Genomic DNA, 21,472 nt, shown 5'->3' with positions numbered 1-21,472 from the left:
TTTTTCTTATTTTTTTGTGTTTAGGTATTGGTTATTTTTTCTTTCTAGTTCATAATAGAGGGAGATTTTTGTGTTTGGACGCCTGTATAAGGCACCAGACAAAAGGGGATGGGTAGGACCAAAATATAAGGAGTGTGGGGGTGCTTTGTGTGTGTAGTTTGGCCGTTTGCACCTAAGAATTTATCCAGAGCAGGGTTTTTGTTGTATTTTCCAGTTTTCTTATAAAAAAAAGTGTTGGTAGTTTTGCATTGGCTCCATAGTCTCTCTCTTTCTTACTTCAATTTTTTTCCACGAGAAATGAGAGTACATAAGCATAGGTTATGAACACATCAGAATAAAAGGAGAGCGGGACTTAAAAATCTAGAGGTCGTTTGATAATCATTTTGTTTTTACTTTTTAATTTTTAGTCTTCATTTAAAAAAAAAATAAACTAAAAACTGTAAAGATTTGATTTGGCACATTTGATAACTATTTTCTGTTTTCAAGAAAATGAAAATTGAAAGCCAAAAAGTGAAAATTATAAAAACTGGAAATGAAGTGATTATCAAATAGCTCTTTAGAAAACGAGAAGTGATTTCTCACACTTATTCTCTCACTTTGCACATTATTATTTATTCCAACTTTTAAATTGAGTAAATCAAAAGAGTAACAAACAAAATAACTAAAAACAAGAACGTGTATAGAAAAAGCGTGTGCAGGAAGTATTTCTCTTGAAAAATCCACACTGCTTTTGAGTCAAAACTTTCTTGCTCCCAAGCAAATTTGATGCATGATATTTTATGCATTTTATAGGTAAAGCAAATCCTTAATCCAAGGCCAAAGCAGATGGGTAGCAACAAGGAAGCAAAGTGTGAACAAAAACAGCACACATGACAACCACTTAACAGCTACTTGGAACTTCTTTTCTACCATTATAAAATCATTGAAGGAAATTGGTGACATTAGAGAGATTTTTCAATGTTAACGGAAAATGGTCTGGTACAACAAGCGTAATAAATTGAAAATTAAAAAAAAAAAATTTCAATCAATTGTATTATAACACTTAGCGTATAAGATCGTATTCTCATCACACTGAAAAAGTTCTTGTGACATTAACATATAGTTGTCAACCCCAAGAACTGCTAAATAGTATAAGTTTGCATTCCCAGCCAAGCTTTTTGCTCCTAACAACACTTTTTTTATCTTTTCCTTTTTGTTTTTGTGGTCCTTTTTTTTATTGGTTGAAAATGACCAGAGAGTGTACCTACTTGAGGACCGGTGTTCAGTTGTGTGGATGGAAAACCTACCTAGTCCATACTTCAACAAATGCTTAGTGACACATCACCATCTGTTCATGCTTAAGCATGGAAACAAGGACATAACTTATAAATTAGGAAAGATCTATTCACACGCCTCTTTTTATCTCGTACACATTCTTGGTAATTTTTGTTATTGATTTTCTTTAATTCATTTGATTTGATGGCCGAAAATTGAAAAAAAATGTGTAAGAGGTAAAAATAAGTGTATGAATAAACCACCCATATATTATAGGGCAAAGCATAACTTTAGTCCATGTGGTTTGGACAAAGTTTTACTTTGATCACCAGAGTTTCATTTGTCGCGATTTAAGTTTCATACATTACGTTTGATGGAAAACATTAGCTTGGATAAAATAACTCATTATATTCAAGACATATTGAGTGAAAAAAAAAAAAGAAAAAAAAAAAGACGGTTCCACTTCAACGTTACGAGTATTCGATGGTCTGCATCATGGGACCACAATAAAAACAACACTCCAAACCAATCCACGTCATCCATTATAGTGAGTTATCTTATCAACCTAATCCTCTCTATCAAATGTAGCCACAGTGTACTAATTGTTGCAATTCAATAAGCGGCACGGTGCGTGTATGTTTATTTATACGTATACCCTCACATTTTCATACGGTCTGATGATATTCCCCTTCACTTGGAAGTGTAAGGTCTTAGATTCGAATCTCATGGATGATGAATTTGATACCAAATTAGGTTGTCTATTGTGTGGCTCAGCCGAACTCCCCCTCCCTTTAATGTAAAAATATCGATATATTCAAAAAAAAAAAAGGCGAAATTATAAGGGCAAAAGTGGAATTTTGACAAACTACAGACAACAAAGTCAATGTTTGGCCTACAAAATACATGCAAATGTAAAAACACCAGAAGACGGTTAACGTGAAAGCAAGTAATGAAACGCGTTAATAAGATTTACCACTTCCTATTAACCACGTTTAAACATCATTAAAGTCTAAAGCAAGATTCAAAGTAAAGCAAGCTGAACTGCTTAATCATCATATGAATTTCAGTCAAGTAGAACATATATACAGAGGTGCAAGGAGGAAAAGAAAATATAAATTCATAGAATGATACCAGTGAATTCACCGACTCGGTAGAGTTGTTCAAACTTCAGTGAGTTAGCACGAAGACAATAAGAATCAGCAACTTCAAAGGCAAATACCACTCATAGGGTTTTCCAACCACTGTTCTTGTTATTTGGATCCCACAACCGAAGATCAAACCTTCATAAACCGAATAGGCAGTGCTGCAGGAAGATTATCAAACCTTCATATGCAAAGTAGGCAGTGCTGCAGGCAGATTGTCAGACCTTCATAAGCCAATAAGCAGTGCTGCAGGCAGATTTATATCTTGGTGTTGTCCAGTAGTTCACCTTGGACATCTTGTAGCGGGATATCAATTCTCATTGAACTGTTTTCATTTTTCAATTAGACAGTGAAAAATCTTGCAGTTCAAACACCCATGAATTCTGCTACAGCATGCTTTACAAATTTAACAAGATCACTGGTAGTAGAGACCTCAGAGCTACAAGTTCCTAGAATTTCCATGTACCTCATATCATCTAACCAAGCTTTCTTTGTATTGCAATTCCAGTCTGGTTCCATGTGTACCATCCCATATTGTCTTCCCAAAACAGTACAAAGTTTAAAGAACTCGGGATCATTTAAGGCTTCCCGGAAATCCAAATGAAATCCATGACTTCCTGTCTGATCTTCCATAGATTTTATATTCGATGCAATTTTTTGAATTGATGCAAGGTTGAAAGTGAAGTTCTGAGCTATTGGGGATGAATTCCGAGTGTGATTTCCATTCTTTCTAGCAAGATAACAAAGTTGGATCAAGTTGGCCAGAGAGAACCGTGCTAGGAAGATTAAGAAATCACTAAAGTTCATGCCTGCATTAAAAGAAAAAAATTAGCAAGCAGATTAGGATTTTTTTCCTTTTCTTTTTCTAAAACCCCTTGTTCCCCCCTCCCTTCCGGACGCTAAGTTTATTCAGTAGCTATGATTATGTCCAAGTGCTTCGGATTTGTCACTGGGAAATTTAAACAAGCTTTAAGTTATTGTATGTTCAGTTTGCAATTTACCTGTATTAGCGGCAAGGTTCCGCTGGCAGAGACCTTCAAAATCATCACATATATCCTTGATGTCTTCTATGTACTCCTTAGCCTCGTAGTAATCCCTCAAAAGTAAATCCCACTATAATTTAATAGATACAAATTAGTGCCACTAGAACACTAGCATCATTAGTTTTACATGGAACGGTAGAAATTTAACATACAATATACTCTGGTAGTAGTGTTCCACTTACCACCCAACGAATATTATAAGCATTGAACCAGTTGTGGTTTATGGAAATTGTATCTTCCTGAAAGTATTATGAACACAAATAAGATGAAAAAATTCCGTTCATCAAGCATGAAGATAGTTTTGTTTTGATTGACATACAGACTACAGTGTCTTCCTACAAATAGAAAAGTTGTGATGGAGAGTAATTTACTCGGAAAACCTCTTATAATCATTGCAAACTTTCAGACTTCTATTTTATGATTGGGCGAAGCAAACTTGAAGAAATAGAAGAAATACCAAATTATGGACTTGATGATACCATCCGCTAGGCACAAAGATAATCTCATTTGGTTCTTGAATGCACTCCAACCAGATAGCCTGCTCAATAGAAGAATATACGGTTTCAACACCAAAAAAGCTGCAAAAATACAACTAGACAAAAGAAAACTTGACGATATAGATTGATGATTTACCTTTGCAAAACCAGGAACATTAGTTTCACTAACATCATCAAAAATATTATATACACAGCTTTTCATATTCCTGAAGTTCAAGAAAGGGTAAGAAAGAGAGAGAGTTCTAAAATATGCTTCATTAATCAAAGCAATACACAAATGTCCCAGACTCCCAATGTAGATATCTCTGATTCCTATTAGCGCATGAAATTGTAAACTTGCCTGCCAAACACAAGATGACTTTGAGAAGGAGAGAGGAAAAGCCACCTTTTTTTGCCACACACATTCGCTGACCAGCTATATGACCTGAAAACATCAGCATGAAGAGGAGTCCAAGTGCCTGCATAAACCACAGAAAGGGAGCTAAATCTCCTTGAAAATTTTGACTTAGATCATATCTATGACTAGAAAGTGAGAGAGACTGAATGAATGTATCACAAATATTCTCAAACCTTTTGCTCCCATGTAAACGAAACGATAATCAGAGCAACTTATTTCGTTATTTTCTGAGTAAATGTTGGGATCATTATGCATGTGATAATTGTCAAGATACATGTTGAGCCAATCATCACAAAAGAGCACCGGAGTTGTGTAGGCTTCGTATTCTGGGTACTCCTGGAGATCAGAATACCAAAGGATGATAGAACAAGTCAGGCGACTACACTAGAAAATTTTGAGATGTTACCTTAGACTAGACACACTGATATGGGCAAAGCGATGACTCTCAAGGCTGATATGTCCCAACTAAATATACAAAGCCCCCATACACCCAAGGCAGACAGTAACAAGGATGTCAAAGCATAAAATCACCAGGAAACTAACTCCTCAACTGCTCCATAATTCCACATAAATAAAGGGTGAATTCAAAGTTTCTAACTAGCACCTTAACAAAATGCCAGTCCTTCAAATATAGCAACGCCTTGCTCGTAGCTTCATGACTTGAAGCATTACTATGCTCCTGAACGGGGTCCCATTGCTCAACAAAGTCCGCAACGGTCATTTCCATTCTCTTCTGATCTGTGAATTCTCTAGTACCACAATCTGCAACCTATAAGTGACAAATATCACCTCACCTTAAAAAGATCAAACATACAAAGACTGAACCTTTAAAGCATGAATTCTACTACAAAACTACAGAAAACAAAACAAAATAAAGGGGCGGTGAGTTAGCTAATAAGCCTAATTAGGATTAATTCCTCTAATTAGGATTAATTCATCTAACATACTTCTTAATATTACAATCACACAACACCTAAAAAACTACTTAACATTGCAATATTACACCAAAAATTCAAAGCCTGAATCTTTAGCAACAGAAACCAAAACAGGGGCTGATAGGTTAGCTAATATCTAATTACCACATAGCCAATCTTCTTAATTGTGATTAATTCCTTCTAAACACACTTCATAATTCATATTTAATTTCACTAAATCAGATTTCTGCAAGAAATCTAGTACCTGAACTTTGGATTTTCCGAAATGGGTAGCGAAAAATTGAAGATTTGGCTGGCCATTGTCGGTGACCCAATCTCTGCAAGCCCTCCAATCTTCCATGAGACCTGTGAGCACCACAGGCTGGTTTTTCTCCATATACCTCTCCACGAACTCATAGTACCCCAGTTTTTTCCCGCTCACCTTCTCTATTTGCCCCCCAATTTGAATACCCATGTTTTCTTCTCCCAGCTTATGCTACTCCAGCGAGTTAATTCGGATTTCGTACGTTCGGTTTCTCCGCGCGCCCTCTTCAATTTGGGGAAGACGACTTGAGTTGGGCCAGGCCGGGCCAGGGAGGCCCAAAGTACTTTTAAAGGGCCCAAATTTGGCCGAAGAATGATTTTACTAGGGGTAACAAGGGTTGTGACCTATTTACCAAAAAAAAAAAAAAAAAAAAAAAAAAGGGCGGCTGTGATCAGGTTGTTATTTAGTACTAAGGTGTAATGATATTATTTTTCACTCATAAGGAGCATCTCCAAAGGAGATGTCGAAAATAATATATCAAAATTATATTTGATGGCTGATGCAAATTGAATACAAATGCTAAATCATTTTCTTTTCTAATAGATGTGTCAAATATGTATTTTATTATTTTATTGGGCTCAGGGTTTCATTAACTATTAAAAAATAATCAAAATTAATTTGAGTTTTTATTCTATTGGTTGTTAATAAGACCCATGAATTAAAAAATTAAATTAAAAATATTTGACTCCTTCTTTGTTTGCTGTCAAAAAAGACAACTAGAAAGTAAGGAGTCAAATGACTCAACTGCCATATCATATTTGGCATATCCATTGGAGAGTACCTGAATGTCTTTTAATCATATTTGACATGTCTTTTGGAGATGGTCTTAGGTTCAAATGTAAATAGTGAGTTCGAATCTCTATTTATATTGTGTGCATGACAACTCATAAAATGTTCAACACATAATTCATCCTGATGTTTAGTCATGTATTGTTTCGTGTCTGAAGTTGCCACGTATAAATTTAAGAATCTGTAATTTAATAATTTTCTCAATTCAATTTTTTACTTATGAAATTAGGAATTGAGAGACGTAATGCAGTACTATTACATCTTTTATTTTTTTTATTTTTAAAAAAATGATCAGTTGATGGTTTTGCTAAGACGGTCCATCTTTTTAGGGGCTAGAACTTCCTTTGAAATACCAACTTTCCCTCACCTATGTCTCACATGTCTTAATTTGTAATAAAAAATAATAATAAAGCGTTGTTCTTTACCTGTAACAATTAGTAGATTACAATAACTTTATTTGCATCAATTGAAACCATACAAATAAAAGTGAACTTTGGCAAACTACAAGGACCAAATTATAATAACTCATTGTTCTCCAAAATTCCAAGTGAAGGACAAAAAGGGACTCCAACGGGTACCCGATGTGGCGAAATTTAAAATTAATTTTTTTACGTGGTTGTGCGTAATTGGCTTAGAGTATGTGCAAACTCCAGAACTGATTAGTCCTTTTCCTTGTCGGCAGAGATGTATCTTTTCCCGCACGAAACCGAAATAAAACTCACAACCCTACTCCTAAACGGAATAGGTCCATCTCTCTAGTTGCCTATAAAATACCAAAGCCCCTCGCATCGTGTCAAAGTTCACTCTTCACAACGTTTGAAACTCCCAAAACCTTTGTTGACGATCGACCAAACCGCCAAAATCCAAAACCAAAGAAGCAACAACAATGGCGCCTCCGAGTCCATCTGCTCCTGATCGTTCTCAGCCCTCTTCGTCTTCGGACCCGTACGTATTCCTATAGCCATCTGTTATAGCTATTGCAGTTCGTATTAGCATCTGTTTGTTTTCTAAAAATAAATCAACTTTTAAAACTTTTATCAAACTGAATAATGAATAGGGTTAATTAGGGTTTAGGGTTTATGGCAGTGTACATGTGTGGATGCTATGTTGATTGTTATATATATATATATATATTTTTTTTTTGTCAATTTGATACAAGCGATACTATACTTTAAACTAATCTAACTATGGGGAGGGAATTCAAACTCAGTGCACATGGTGGGAGCACATCCGCTTTAGCCAATCTTGAACTCAAAAGATTCAACCTTTTTTTTTCTGAACCATATTTATGCAGTTACACTGGGATTAAGTAAGATATATGCTCTATACACATGGATGATTTACTGATTAGTTTCCAAAGCATACTCTTGTACCGCTATGTGTGCATTATTTGGTTTTGGTAGGGGGATATAACACCATTACAAGTTTGTAGCGCAAAATTACCGGAGAGTTCTTGTTTAACTTTTGGCAGAAGTCTTCTATTGCAGGATTGTAGTTTTGAATGAGAAGATTTGATTATTTGTTGGTTTTGATGAGTACTTCGTTACGAGAAACTAAAGTTTTTATTTTCAAATACAGGAAGAGCAACAAGAAAGATTTTTCGACTGCTATCTTGGAACGAAAGAAGTCTCCTAATCGACTTGTTGTCGATGAAGCTGTCAATGATGATAATTCTGTGATTTCCTTGCACCCTGCTGCACTGGAGAAGCTTCAGTTTTTCCGCGGAGACACTGTTTTAATTAAGGTATATTTTGCTCTTCTATGTTTCTGAATGCGTCGAACTTAAGTGTCTAAATGCCTAGAAATTAAATCTCACTATTTTTTTGGGGGTGTACAGGGCAAGAAAAGGAGAGACACAATTTGCATCATTATTGCCGATGATGAATGCGAGGAATCGAAAATCAGAATGAACAAAGTTGTGAGAGCTAATCTTAGGGTTCGCCTTGGAGATGTTGTGTCTGTTCATCCCTGCCCTGATGTCAAGTATGGAAAGAAGGTTCACATCCTTCCAATCGATGATACAATTGAAGGAGTGACAGGAAGCTTATTCGATGCATATTTGAAGCGTGAGTATTCTCTTTGAAATTTATTTCCTTATTAATTGTTTCTGTCACACATCAATATTTTGTTACAATTAGACTTTGTGCTTCTGTGACATGTTTCTTTACATTCTTACTTGGTTCACAGCATACTTCGTTGAATCTTACCGGCCTATGAGGAAGGGTGATCTTTTCCTGGTTCGGGGCATGATGCGAAGCGTTGAGTTCAAGGTCATGGAGACAGACCCTGCTGAGTACTGCATTGTTGCGCCAGATACTGAGATTTTCTGTGAGGGAGAGCCTGTCAAACGTGAAGACGAGGAAAGACTAGAGGATGTGGGATATGATGATGTTGGAGGTGTTAGAAAGCAAATGGCCCAGATACGCGAGTTAGTAGAACTGCCTCTTAGACATCCGCAGCTCTTCAAATCGATTGGAGTAAAACCCCCTAAAGGCATTTTACTCTATGGCCCACCGGGGACTGGAAAAACTTTGATTGCAAGGGCTGTAGCGAATGAGACTGGAGCGTTCTTCCTTTTGATTAATGGACCTGAAATAATGTCCAAGATGGCAGGTGAAAGTGAAAGTAACTTGAGGAAGGCGTTTGAGGAAGCCGAAAAGAATGCACCCTCAATCATTTTTATTGATGAGATAGATTCTATTGCTCCAAAGAGAGAAAAGACCCACGGTGAAGTGGAAAGGCGTATAGTTTCCCAGCTTCTGACTTTAATGGATGGCCTTAAGTCCCGTGCGCATGTCATTGTCATGGGAGCAACGAATAGGCCAAACAGCATCGACCCTGCTCTGAGGAGATTTGGAAGATTCGATAGAGAGATTGACATTGGTGTGCCGGATGAAGTTGGAAGATTGGAAGTTTTACGAATCCATACAAAGAGGATGAAACTTGCAGACGATGTAAGATTTTCTATCCTCAAATTTTGATATATCATATTGTTTTGTCTTGCATTGCGATAAAGCATGATAATTAATGTGGTGTTTTGTTACTATAACAGGTTGATCTCGAAAGAGTTGCAAAAGATACCCATGGTTTTGTTGGTGCAGATCTTGCTGCTCTCTGCACAGAGGCCGCACTCCAGTGCATCCGCGAAAAAATGGATGTTATTGATTTGGAAGACGAAACGATTGATGCTGAGGTGTTGAATTCGATGGCTGTGACAAATGAACACTTCCAGACCTCGTTGTCCTCTACAAATCCCTCTGCCTTGCGCGAAACTGTAAGTTTTATGTATTTATTTCAATTTTTGTTTATTTTTAAGTTTAGGAGTAGCAAACTTTACTTGTTTAGAAGTTGCTACTCAGAAAATCTATGGACTTGAGAATGACAAACTTGTTTTCCTGGTTTACAGGTTGTGGAGGTACCAAATGTCTCATGGGATGCCATTGGTGGGTTGAACAACGTCAAAAGAGAACTTCAAGAGGTTTGTGATTCGATTTCATCTTCTTCTTCTTCTATGCATAATTTCTATGGACCAAAATTTTTACCAATTCCTTTACCTTTTGCAGACTGTTTCAATGCCCGTGGAGCATCCAGAAATGTTTGAGAAATTTGGCATGTCGCCTTCCAAAGGCGTTCTCTTTTATGGACCGCCTGGCTGTGGGAAAACTCTTCTCGCCAAGGCAATTGCCAGCGAATGTCAGGCCAACTTCATCAGTATCAAAGGGCCCGAGTTGCTAACAATGTGGTTCGGAGAAAGTGAGGCAAATGTGCGCGAGATATTTGACAAGGCTCGCCAATCTGCTCCTTGTGTTCTCTTCTTTGATGAGCTAGACTCAATTGCAACTCAGGTACTTGAGATTATATATATTTTTTTTTCCTTTCAATCACATTCAAATTTATGTTTATTGGTTAATTTACTTGTTTATTTTGAGAATAACTATTTTTCGCTTTGAACTAACTCACGAACCCCCTCCTCTATCAGCGTGGAAATTCTGTGGGAGATGCCGGTGGTGCTGGAGACAGAGTCTTGAACCAACTTCTAACTGAAATGGATGGAATGAACGCAAAGAAAACCGTCTTTATCATTGGGGCAACAAACAGGCCAGATATTCTTGACCCGGCATTGCTCAGGCCTGGACGTCTTGACCAACTTATCTACATCCCACTCCCAGATGAGGCTTCGCGCCTTCAGATTTTTAAAGCATGTTTGCGCAAGTCCCCCATCTCTAAGGATATTGACCTAGCAGCTCTTGCCCGTTATACGCACGGTTTTAGTGGTGCAGATATCACTGAGATATGTCAACGTGCCTGCAAATATGCCATCAGAGAAGACATTGAGAAGGTAAGAGGTTTTCTCCAACTTGAATTAATTACTTGCAGCACAAGCAAGAAGCCTAATTGCAGAAGAAAATTTATGCTCGTTAAAAGATTTCTTTTTTTTTTCTAAGACAAAATTCCCTTAACATTCCTTCACATACAAGAAACCTAATTGCAGCATTAACATGATTCATAGATGCTTGTTGAAATTTATTCTTCACGTTCCTGAAAATTGTACTAATCTTTTCCTCCTTTCAAACATTTATAGGATATTGAGAGGGAAAGAAGAAAGAATGCTAACCCCGAAGCCATGGAAGAAGATGAAATTGATGAGGTAGCCGAGATCAAGCCAGCACACTTTGAGGAATCGATGAAATATGCCCGAAGAAGTGTGAGTGATGCAGACATCAAGAAGTACCAGCTATTTGCTCAGACTTTGCAGCAATCTCGTGGGTTTGGATCCGAATTTCGATTTCCTGCTCAACAGACAGAGAACAATGCAGGAGAAGCTGCTCTATCCCCATTTTCTTCGGCCGCAGTTGCTGGAGAGGAAGCTGATCTCTATGATTGAGAACTACAACCAATGCCTTTTAGATAATTTAGGTACATGTTTTAGCTTTGAGGTTATATTTTGATGTGGAAGATCTGTAAATTTCAAGGTAATTAAATATTTAAATTTGAGGTTATATTTTCTTATGCTATAAATTTTTGGATGAAAAGTAAAACAGACTTCATTTTTTGTACTACTGAATTGGGTAAAGTAAAAATAACTTTAATTTTCAGACGTAAATTTTCTCCCAACAAATTGAAATTCACAAATCAAATTAAGGTAGCACTGTTACTTGCAGATGGAGTCACTGCTTTTCTTAGATATTTGCAGACAAGTATGATCACAAAACCCTAAGTTGGCCAACTAATTACCTTGTAGCTGAAGTGCAAGTATTGCCCAAATCAAATGGTGCTACACGATTAGTCGTGCACGCTCGCGCTTGGGACGGAAATGCCCATGCGTCCATGTTTTGTGCGTCCCACAAGCATGAATGGCGAAAATTCAAAAGATGGCGCTGAAACGCATGGTTCCTAGAATTAACGCTTGCTATTTCACAACTGTTCCTGGCGTTTCCCTTTCCATACAATGTGAATGACAAAGAACAAACGTATCATGCTTGTTTGCCTTGTTTCTTTTGGCCTATGGGCACTTGAGTGCTCCGAAGTATCTGATACTCTGAATCTTTTAACCTTTAAATCTTTATATTTTAGGGTCTGCTGTATATATATACAATTCTGTCCCTCATGATCTACACTGAGAATCTTTCATGTGTACTATAAAAAGAAAAGTGTATATTAACACCAAGGACAGAAGAGAGATCTCAGATCTCACATGGGACATTATCTAGCAGCGCACCACGTGAGCTCAAGCAAGCAAAGGGCTCACCAGAGAGGTGGCTTTCTTCTTCTTCTTTGCTGTCTACCCTTCTGCACAAATATGGAAGATAATGCTAAATTCAATAGAGTTAAAATGCAGAATAAATACTCTTATAATACTGTTTTTTTTAATCTAAATTGCATAAGAGGATATTCGAACTTGGGTGTATGTAAATAGAAGGGAGCACTGTTGAAGAATGCAAAACATCACGTGTTGAAAACATGACAAAATAAAACATAACTTATAATGAATAGTTTCACTTCTAATTACAGTTAGATCTTTTGCGATAAAAACTCACACTACTAAGCTAACAAATAATTAAGTTGAGGGAATATACACAAGTGCTTGACGCATTAGTAGTGGACCTTTGATCCCCTCTTTGACATCTTAACAAGCGCAACTGCTCTAAACAATGCAGATACAACTATGATTGGATAAAGAGTTTGAAATTATTTAGGGTGGTTCTATTAACACCCTATTTTTATTTTCCACACAATCTTTGTTAATTTTTTTCATTTGATATTCTTTAATTTATTTAATTTGTCGACCAAAAATGAAAAAAATATAAAAAAGATAAAACAAGGTGTGTGCGAATATCATCATCCTTTATTGGTTACGATTAAGCAGCCTACATTTCTCCGCCACACACATAAAACGAGATGAGAAAAATCATCAAACCCAACCCACCCCCCCCCCCCAAAAAAAACACCCAAAAAAAAAAACTCCTTACCAAGTTTGCAGGCACAACAAATTAAAATAAAATAAGACATTGCATTCGCAATCTGCATGCACACAGAATACGCATCCATCAACACATCCCCTCTCCTTTTTTGAGAAAGAAATTTGGAAAATGACTTCACATTCAAGCAATATTAGTTTTGTTGTCCCCCTTCTCTCTCTTTCTCTCTCATTGTCATACATTAATGGATTACAAAAATTGTGTGCAAAAGGCTTGTTCTTTACCTTTTAGAACGAAGCTGCGTTAAAAACATTTTGCGCGTTTACTAATCCGTAATCAAATTGAGGGGAATTGAATTGAAGAGGAATTGGATTGAGGAGGAATTGAAATGAGGAGGAATTGAAATGAGGAGGAATCAAAATCAGATTCCTGTTGAAGTTGTTTACTAAAAATGTTTGGAATCGGAGTAGGAATGATGTTGAGTCCATATAAGTTGTTTACTAATTCACTTCAATTGGAATGAAAACTAGGTTGATTACTATATTGCCCTTACATAAATAAATTATTTTCATACTAATTAATTATATTAAATTCTTAATTAAATTTATATAATAAAATTCATCTATATAAAAATATATAAATGAGTTTTATTTATTTATTTATTAAAAGATGGCAGGAATGATGTTGAGTCCATAAAAATTGTTTACTAATTTACTTCAATCGGAATGAAAACTAGGTTGATTACTAAATTACCCTTACATAAATAAATTATTTTCATACTAATTAATTAAATTAACTTCTTAATTAAATTTATATAATAAAATTCACCTATATAAATGTCACATCCCCGCCCGGGGCGGATCACTTCCCGGGCCCGCTCCACCACCATAGCACGATATTATCCGCTTTGGGCTTACCATTCCCTCACGGTTTTATTTTTGGGAACTCACGAGCAATTTCTCAGTGGGTCACCCATCATGGGATTGCTCTAGCCGCCCTTCTCGCTTAACTTCAGAGTTTCTACGGAACCCGAAGCCAGTGAGCTCCCAAAAGGCCTCGTGCTAGGTAGAGATGAGAATATACATATAAGGATCACTCCCCTGGGCGATGTGGGATGTTACAATCCACCCCCCTTAGGGGCCCGACGTCCACGTCGGCACATTTCCGGCCAGAGATTGGCTCTGATACCAAATTGTCACACCCCCGCCCGGGGCAAATCACTTCCCGAGCTCGCTCCACCACCGTAGCACGATATTGTCCGCTTTGGGCTTACCATTCCCTCACGGTTTTGTTTTTGGGAACTCACGAGCAACTTCCCAGTGGGTCACCCATCATGGGATTGCTCTAGCCCCCTTCTCGTTTAACTTCGGAGTTCCTACGGAACCCGAAACCAGTGAGCTCCCAAAAAGCCTCGTGCTAAATAGAGATGAGAATATACATATAAGGATCACTCTCTTGGGTGATGTGGGATGTTACATAAAAATAGGTTTTATTTATTTATTTATTAAAAGATGACATAATTAGTGTCAAATAAAGGGCAATGTTGGAATAATTAGAAACAAGTGATGGCATTATTGGTAGAAGAAATCCATTCCGGATTCCTCAAGTGCCAAGAAATTGAAATACCTCCCTCATGCAGGGAGTCAAATTCCTTCAAAATTAGGAGTTGGATTCCTTAATATGTGTAGACCTCACATGTATTTTGATTCCACAAGATTACGTAAACAAAGGTGTATAACGTAATCGGAATCTAATTCCGTAAATTGATTCCGATTACGGGTACGTAAACGTGCCATTAAGGTTTTCCACTAAACGCAGAAAGTGCTTTTGACTGTCAGAAAAACACTTACAAAATTTTGATCAGTCCACTAACCAAAAACAAAGAGAAAAAAATAAAAATAAAGAAGCCCATTACCCTAAAGGCCCAATATATCTGCACCCAGATCCAATACGGCCCACATTTTTTCCCACTGAGTAACTGGCTAACTGCCTAAATCGACTCACTGAAAAAAAAAAAAAAACAAAAAACAAAACTTAAAACTGGCGCACACTTTCATTTTTCAAAAAATAGTTCCGACTGTGTCACCGACTCTCCCTCTTTCTCAGTCACTCACTCCTCAGTCTTCAGCAAATGGACGGCAAACCAGAGGAGTCCGTACGGACGAAGATGGAGTCGCTACGGATGGCCTGCGAGAGTGAGATTCCGATCCACCAGCAGGATTTGGATGCCTTCGCGGCGTCGTTTCGGGACTCCCTGGCTTCCGCCCGCGCCACCGCACAAGAAACCCTCCGGTCCCAAGGTCCAGCTTGTCATTTAACTCTTTTATTTACTTGATTTTTTCATAAATTTACTTCGATTTAGGGTTTATATCTGCGTTTTCTTGTAATTCGTGCATAAATTTGGGTTCTTGAGTCGAGTGAGGATGCGTGGTTCGTGCGACATTAGGGTTTCGGATTTAAATTTTTGTAAATCTCATTTGGCTGAAGTTTCTTTTCTTTCGAATAATTGCAGGTAAGTTAGGAGAGGCTAAAGCTAAATTGAGGGAAGCTGAGGATGATTTGTTTAAAGCCCTAGCAGGTATATACTCTGCATTTTGTATTTATAATTTGGATGGAAATTAGAAATTACTTGGAAAATTTGAAGTTAAAATTGCAAAGAAATTACACTAATTTTATTGTTTAGTAGTAATATCCCTGAAAGCTAATCAATTTAATTGCTGCTTTTGCTGTGATTAGCTGAAATCTTTTTTCTTTTAAGATATATTTTTCCTTCTTCAAATTAATCTGTGTTAGTTTATATTTCTTATTGTTCTTTGTAGTGAAGACCCGTAAAGAGGCCAAGCGAATGGCATTGATGGAGGCCATTGAAGCTAGGAAAGCTAGGATTGAAGTACTTAAGAGAACAGTGCAAGATCAAAGGGCTAAGAGGGATGAATATGCTGCAATCCTTTCTCAGCAATCTTTTGGTAATTTCCTCTGATTATTTCAGTTATTGGCACCATCGCTGATTTGTTGTTATAGCTTTCTATCATTTTATGTACTTATTAATAGTTAAACTTTTGCTCTTTGTTTGATTGCATTCTGGCTTTTTATTGGAGGGGGACTCGGTTTTTCAAAGGACATCGTATATGATTGTGATTCCAAATTTCGTTACTATTTTTTTTAATTTTAGTAATGTTCAAACTTTGGCAGAGTCTGAAGAAAATTGTATCGGAGACGGAAAGGATGAAATAAAAGAGGCCATCTCGTGGTATAATAGGGTTCTTGGTTTCTACATTGAAGGCGGACATGGTAATTGAAGTTATTTGATTGTGCAACATTTCTCATATATCTATTATGGGGAATGACATACATCCTTCTGTGACTAGGTGTAAAATTCACATTCAAGAACATTAGTTTGAAGAATCCAGATCAGGAATTCTGTTTCACCGTTCGCCATGCAAATGATACTTACACCTGTAAGTATTGTACCTCTTATTTGTAGGGTTTAGTTTAATCTTGAATATACATCTTATATTGTGTATCTCAAACTTTCTAATATTCCCTTTCTTTTAATGTCTAGTGGTAGATTGTGATCCGTACTTGAACGAGACCAAAGAGATGATTCATGAATTGAACAGAACCAATGAGTTATTTAAATTTGTCAGAGATATCAGAGTGAAGTTTCAAGAAGCCGCGGCTCAAGGTAGACCTTCTCTCTTGCATTTCATCTAAAATCTTCCATGCTGGAAAGGGAACATCCTCAAATAGTGGCCCTGTATATTATTCCAAAATCTATCATATTTCCTGACTCTAGTGCACGTAGTGATGTATGTTATTGATTTTTGTGTTCATTATGATTCAACAGGATTACCAACTGTTCTTCCTCAAGATTCTTCCACAATTTCTGGGTCTGCTCCAGTTTTGTCTGTCTCAACTGGGAGAAGTGAATCTCTGGCCGAGATCTATGACCACCAAGTTCAATATGGAGAAGAAAATAGACATTTCAAGAAACCCAACCATGGGAAGGGGAGTAAAGCAGTAATTCAATCTCCTGCCTCTGCATTATCTATGCGTCGGTCTCCTCGTTTAAGGGTATTTTCTAATTTTACATTTATAGTCTTCCTTCTCTTCCAAGTTTCGGCTTGTTATTTGTTTTCATGACTCACAGTGCTTGAATGCTCTTAATAAGTTTTTATTTACTTTGTAAAAGAAAACCGTTAGTGCAAAATTCTTTTGATAAAATATATTGAAAACTATGGCAGGTTAAGAAATGAAGACGGAGGAGACACTTGATGAGGTTGATGTTCATAATTGGCAACCACAAATGCTTGACGTGTAAGACAAGAAAATTGACTTCTGTGTTCATATAACTTAAGTAGACAGAAACAGCCCAACATGACAGCACCACCTTGTTGCTGGGTTTGTTTCACTTGTGTTCTCTTCAGCGCCTTCATTGAACTGAACAGCTAATGGGTAATGAATATGTAAGGCTTGTAATCCCTAAAACTGTTTCGATGTGTGTGTTTTTGCTCTTTGTAGTAGAGGCATCGGCTATAGGGATGTATCTTCGTTTCTCTTCTTCACAATTTGTTCATTTGTAGCTTCACTTTCACTTCTCAAGTGTGCCATGATAGAGGATGTTTTCCGGTATCTCTCTTCTTTTTTTTTTTCTTTTTCTTTTTTTTTTTTTTTTTTTTTTTTTTTTTTTTTTTTTTTTTTTTTTTTTTTTTTTTTTTTTTTTTAAGTTTTGATGATGCATTAGAGCAAGTCCAGCCCGTGGTAAATGGCCCGGCACCAAGTGAAGAAAATGGCCCGGCACTGAGTCCATCAGCTCCAGCCTGGAAAACATGCTGGCATCCAGCCCGTGCCAGTTAAGAGGCCAGCCCAAAATGGACAGACCCAGAGGCCGGTCCGTTTCTTGGCGTGTGCACAACACGCGGTGGAGATGGCGAGTAGCCGACAGTGTCTGCAGGCAGTGGGGCCCGCGGTGCAGGGCAAGTGGACTGAGTCTGTCAAAGGGCTACGTGGCCCTCCTCAGAGCCGTTGGATTTCCAACGGCTAGTTTTTGTAGGCCGTTGGATTTCCAACGGTAAAAAAAATTTAAATTTCACTTTTAAATTGGACCGTCCGATCACAGATCAACGGTCCACGTTTTTTTCACAAAAAATTATTAAAAAAAAAAGGCCAAACGGTAAGAAATTTGACCGTTGGCCACGTGGCGGCGTGTTGGCTGTTGGATTTGATTATTTTTCAAATCCAACGGTCCAGATTAATTACAACATTAAAATTTATTAAAAATTAATTAAAAAATGTCAAATTTTTTTTAAAAAATACAGAAAAATTTTAAAAAATTAATTTTTTTCTTTCTATAAATACCTAACCCTCATCTTCCACCTTACACCACATTTCAATGTTTTCTACACTTTCTACACTTTCTACATTTGAATATTTTGTACACTTTGAGAGAAAAAAATGACTTCGTGGAAGCTCAGTGAAGATGTTACGTTGTGTGAATGTTGGGTTTGCACTACTCATGACCCGATTACGGGTAATGAGATGGATAAGCGAGAAATGTGGAGTAAAATTACGAAATCGTTCAACGATGTACATGGAAAAGATGCCAGATCTAGTCAAGGTCTTCAAGGTCGTTGGAAAAAACTCAACGCATCCTTTACTTGTTGGAAAAACGTCCTCTCTCATGCTTCTGGTAATCTGCGTAATGGGACAAGTTTAGCGGATGAGGTAACAATATTTTTATTTATTTATATGCATTCCACCCACATCAATATTTTAATTTATGTAATTTTTATGTAATATGCATTCCACGCCCATCAATATTTTATGTAATTTCTATGTAATTTCTTATGTAATTTATATGCATTCCACGTCCATCAATATTTTAATTTATTTATTTGTGTTACACCCGTATTTTTTAATACTATCTTATCTCACATTTTTATAGACACTACAAGCACAAGCATTCAACAATGCAAAGAACCATAACAAATCATTCAACAAATGGGAATGTTGGCAAATTGTCGAAGATTGCCCTAGATACAAAATTGTGGCAACCGGTCCAGAAGTTGTCATGCACGGTATGGGTCTACACAGTTCGCCAGAAGCAGACACAACCGAACAAGAAGCCAACACATTTGAAGACACGGAAAGGACGCCTGAACAAGTGCCAGAGACCCAACCGACTCGTCAGTCCCTCAGGCCTCAAGGTAAAAAGGCATCAAAGAAAAAAGGTAGTTCTTCCAAAAATGACTACACTAAATATATGGAGGAACTTACTCGTCAAGGTGAACTGAACATGGCATGGGAAAAGGCTCAGCTGAGAGACAAAGAGAAATAGTTAATCGAGAGAACGAGATGATTAGAGAAGCACTTCATCGAGAGAATGAGATGCTTAGAGAAGAAAGGATGGCTCAAACAGATCGTGACACTATGAACAAGTCTCTAGTAGGACTGTCTCCGAATTCAAAATATTTTTGGACTTCAGAAAAAAGAGATGTCGTGCGAAGGAGGCGTGCAAGGGATGCCGAAACAAGTCAAGGGGGTTCCAGCTACAGAAATCCTTGCAACCAAGATCCTAGCACCACATATCCTAACTCCACAGACTTTATTTAATTTCTTATTTATTTTTAGAACTTTATTTAATTTATTATGTAATTTCTTATTTATTTTTAGAACTTTATTTAATTTCTTATGTAATTTCTTATTTATTTTTAGAACTTTATTTAATTTCTTATGTAAACTTAAAACACCAAATAAAATTACATAAAACACCATTTAAACTTAATTACATAACATCACGATTTAAACTTAAAACACCAAATAAAATTACATAACCTCACCATTTAAACTTAAAAAAAAAAAAGCAAACACACTAAATAAGATTACTTAAAAAACAATACATTTTATTCTTCAACCACAAGCCTTATTTTAATTATCTTCGCCTTCGTGCAATCTCCACTGATGGTCAATCAAGTCATTCTGGCGGGCTATGTGCCAGTATGGCTCTTGCAATGAAGTGTATCGTTGAACGATCAATTCATTGTAACCTCCATCCCGTTCCAACGGCTCGTGTTGCACGGGATCTTCGGTCCGGTCATGAGCATAGTAGATTTGTGTTCTTAAGTTGTTCATCGGATCCGGCTCGTATTCATCGACGACATCATAATCATACTCGTCTTCAACAATCATGTTGTGGAGAATAATACACGTCATCATGATGGATCAAAGAGCCTCGACATCAAACATTCTAGCTGCAGCCCTGACAATGGCCCAACGAGCTTGCAAGATACCAAAACAACGCTCGACATCCTTCCTATACCCTTCTTGACACTTTGCGAAGTGTTTCTCTTTTTCACTCTGCGGGTGTGGCACTGTTTTGACAAATGTTGACCACCTTGGGTAAATACCATCTGCAAGGTAGTATGGTCCCTCGTATTTATTACCATTAACCCAATATGTGCATCTCGGCCCACACCCTTGTAGCAGTTCGTCAAACACTGGAGATTGGGCAACGACGTTTAGGTCATTCTGAGCTCCTGGAACACCAAAAAAAGCATGCCAAATCCATGTATTAAAAGAAGCCACCGCTTCCAGAATGATGCTTTTGGCTCCTTTTCTGTCGCCATAAGCTCCTTGCCATGCACTTGGACAGTTTTTCCATGTCCAGTGCATGCAGTCAATGCTTCCAATCATGCCAGGGAAACCTCGCATGTCACCCTTCCTCAGAAGCCTTCGCATGTCCCTTGTCGTGGGTTGCCGAAGGTACTCATTGGTGTAGAGGGCTTCAATTGCAGAGCAAAACCGCATCAGGGACTCCAGAACTGTTGTTTTTCCCATCCTTGCGATCTCATCCACTTGATCTGCAGATGCTCCATATGCAAGCATTCGCAAAGCAGCCGTAATTGTTTGCTCAGGAAGAAGACCTAGAACATGAAAAGCATCATCTTTTTGCACAAAATATGGATCATGGTTGCAAACATCACTCATGATTTTAGCGAACAAACTTCGTTGCATTCTAAACCGACGTCTAAAAACATGATCAGGGTAAACGCTGTTGGGAATAAAATAATCTTCTAAGAGATCTTTACCTCGTCATTCCCTTCTTCTATCGATGTTTGCCGCACGTCCGGGTTTGGCTATCTGACCCATAGCTTCCATGATACGACGGGAATGTGAGGCCCTCCGCCTTCTATGGTGATCATCTTCATCCTCCTCCATTGCGAAGGCCTCATCTCCACCTCCACCTTGGTCAAGATTGACCAATTCTTCCTGTTGTGCCAACAACCTTTTCTGCTGCTCTTGCAACTGTTTATACGCTCTCCTTGAAGAAGACATTGTAAGAACTCAAGATTTGAAAACGATAAAGAAGAATTCTGAGCTAAAAAAAAGGATTGAGTTTAGTGTGAGGATGGATGTAGGGATGTAGGGTTTATATGGACAAAAAAAAAAAAAGATGAGGTTCTGGACAATGCCACGTGGCACTACGTGATTGGTTGAAAATCTTAGCGGAAATCTATTCAAAAAATAGTACGTTCGGATAATGACACGTGGCGTGACGAGATTGGTTAAAAATCTTATCGAAATCTTGCCGAAATTATTGTAAACAGGAAGTGACACGTGGGTTGTCGGGATTGGTTGAAAATTTTAGCGGAAATCTATTCAAAAAATAGTACGTTCGGATAATGACACGTGG

At 37.5% G+C, this 21,472-nt stretch overlaps 3 protein-coding genes across 4 annotated transcripts; 2 read left to right on the top strand and 1 right to left on the bottom strand.

The window, feature by feature from the left end:
• Positions 1–2,291: 2,291 nt before the first annotated feature.
• On the bottom strand, positions 2,292–5,811 carry LOC137713667 (arginine-specific demethylase JMJ20). Of its 2 annotated transcripts, none has more exons than XM_068452996.1 (9): positions 5,513–5,811; positions 4,938–5,102; positions 4,507–4,669; positions 4,277–4,394; positions 4,073–4,142; positions 3,897–3,977; positions 3,622–3,678; positions 3,398–3,509; positions 2,292–3,205 (listed from the first exon to the last, which is right to left on the bottom strand). In XM_068452996.1, the coding sequence occupies exons 1-9, from the start codon at positions 5,720–5,722 to the stop codon at positions 2,763–2,765; spliced, it is 1,419 nt and encodes a 472-aa protein (XP_068309097.1). In that variant the 5' UTR covers positions 5,723–5,811; the 3' UTR covers positions 2,292–2,762. The 2 variants fall into 2 exon arrangements, with proteins under 2 accessions (XP_068309097.1, XP_068309098.1); XM_068452997.1 differs by having other exon boundaries at positions 4,322–4,394.
• A 1,436-nt stretch (positions 5,812–7,247) lies between these two features.
• LOC137713895 (cell division cycle protein 48 homolog) lies at positions 7,248–11,277 on the top strand. Its single transcript, XM_068453247.1, has 9 exons — positions 7,248–7,306; positions 7,940–8,105; positions 8,199–8,427; positions 8,549–9,315; positions 9,414–9,635; positions 9,768–9,839; positions 9,925–10,206; positions 10,341–10,700; positions 10,944–11,277. Exons 1-9 carry the CDS (start codon positions 7,248–7,250, stop codon positions 11,244–11,246), a joined length of 2,460 nt encoding a protein of 819 aa, XP_068309348.1. The 3' UTR covers positions 11,247–11,277.
• Positions 11,278–14,832: 3,555 nt separating this feature from the next.
• Positions 14,833–17,392, top strand: LOC137711879 (kinetochore protein SPC25 homolog). The gene is made up of 8 exons (XM_068451036.1): positions 14,833–15,080; positions 15,293–15,358; positions 15,600–15,746; positions 15,973–16,071; positions 16,149–16,238; positions 16,343–16,465; positions 16,628–16,854; positions 17,025–17,392. The coding sequence occupies exons 1-8, from the start codon at positions 14,912–14,914 to the stop codon at positions 17,034–17,036; spliced, it is 933 nt and encodes a 310-aa protein (XP_068307137.1). The 5' UTR covers positions 14,833–14,911; the 3' UTR covers positions 17,037–17,392.
• Positions 17,393–21,472: the final 4,080 nt, after the last annotated feature.

Source organism: Pyrus communis, chromosome 13 (assembly GCF_963583255.1).
Source record: "Pyrus communis chromosome 13, drPyrComm1.1, whole genome shotgun sequence".
In the NCBI taxonomy this organism is placed as follows: domain Eukaryota; kingdom Viridiplantae; phylum Streptophyta; class Magnoliopsida; order Rosales; family Rosaceae; genus Pyrus; species Pyrus communis.
The sequence above is the reverse complement of the archived record's forward strand: the minus strand, read 5'-3'. Positions and strand labels throughout refer to the sequence as shown.

Coding starts and splice junctions, on each gene's coding strand:
- LOC137713667 (XM_068452996.1), bottom strand. CDS start 5,722: ATGGGTATTCAAATTGGGGGGCAAATAGAGAAGGTGAGCGGGAAAAAA. Junction 4,670..4,937: donor AGGACTGGCATTTTGTTAAG/GTGCTAGTTAGA, acceptor TCTGATCTCCAG/GAGTACCCAGAATACGAAGC. Junction 4,143..4,276: donor AGTCATCTTGTGTTTGGCAG/GCAAGTTTACAA, acceptor CTTGAACTTCAG/GAATATGAAAAGCTGTGTAT.
- LOC137713895 (XM_068453247.1), top strand. CDS start 7,248: ATGGCGCCTCCGAGTCCATCTGCTCCTGATCGTTCTCAGCCCTCTTCG. Junction 9,840..9,924: donor TCAAAAGAGAACTTCAAGAG/GTTTGTGATTCG, acceptor TACCTTTTGCAG/ACTGTTTCAATGCCCGTGGA. Junction 10,207..10,340: donor TAGACTCAATTGCAACTCAG/GTACTTGAGATT, acceptor CTCCTCTATCAG/CGTGGAAATTCTGTGGGAGA.
- LOC137711879 (XM_068451036.1), top strand. CDS start 14,912: ATGGACGGCAAACCAGAGGAGTCCGTACGGACGAAGATGGAGTCGCTA. Junction 15,747..15,972: donor CCTTTCTCAGCAATCTTTTG/GTAATTTCCTCT, acceptor AAACTTTGGCAG/AGTCTGAAGAAAATTGTATC. Junction 16,072..16,148: donor CTACATTGAAGGCGGACATG/GTAATTGAAGTT, acceptor TTCTGTGACTAG/GTGTAAAATTCACATTCAAG.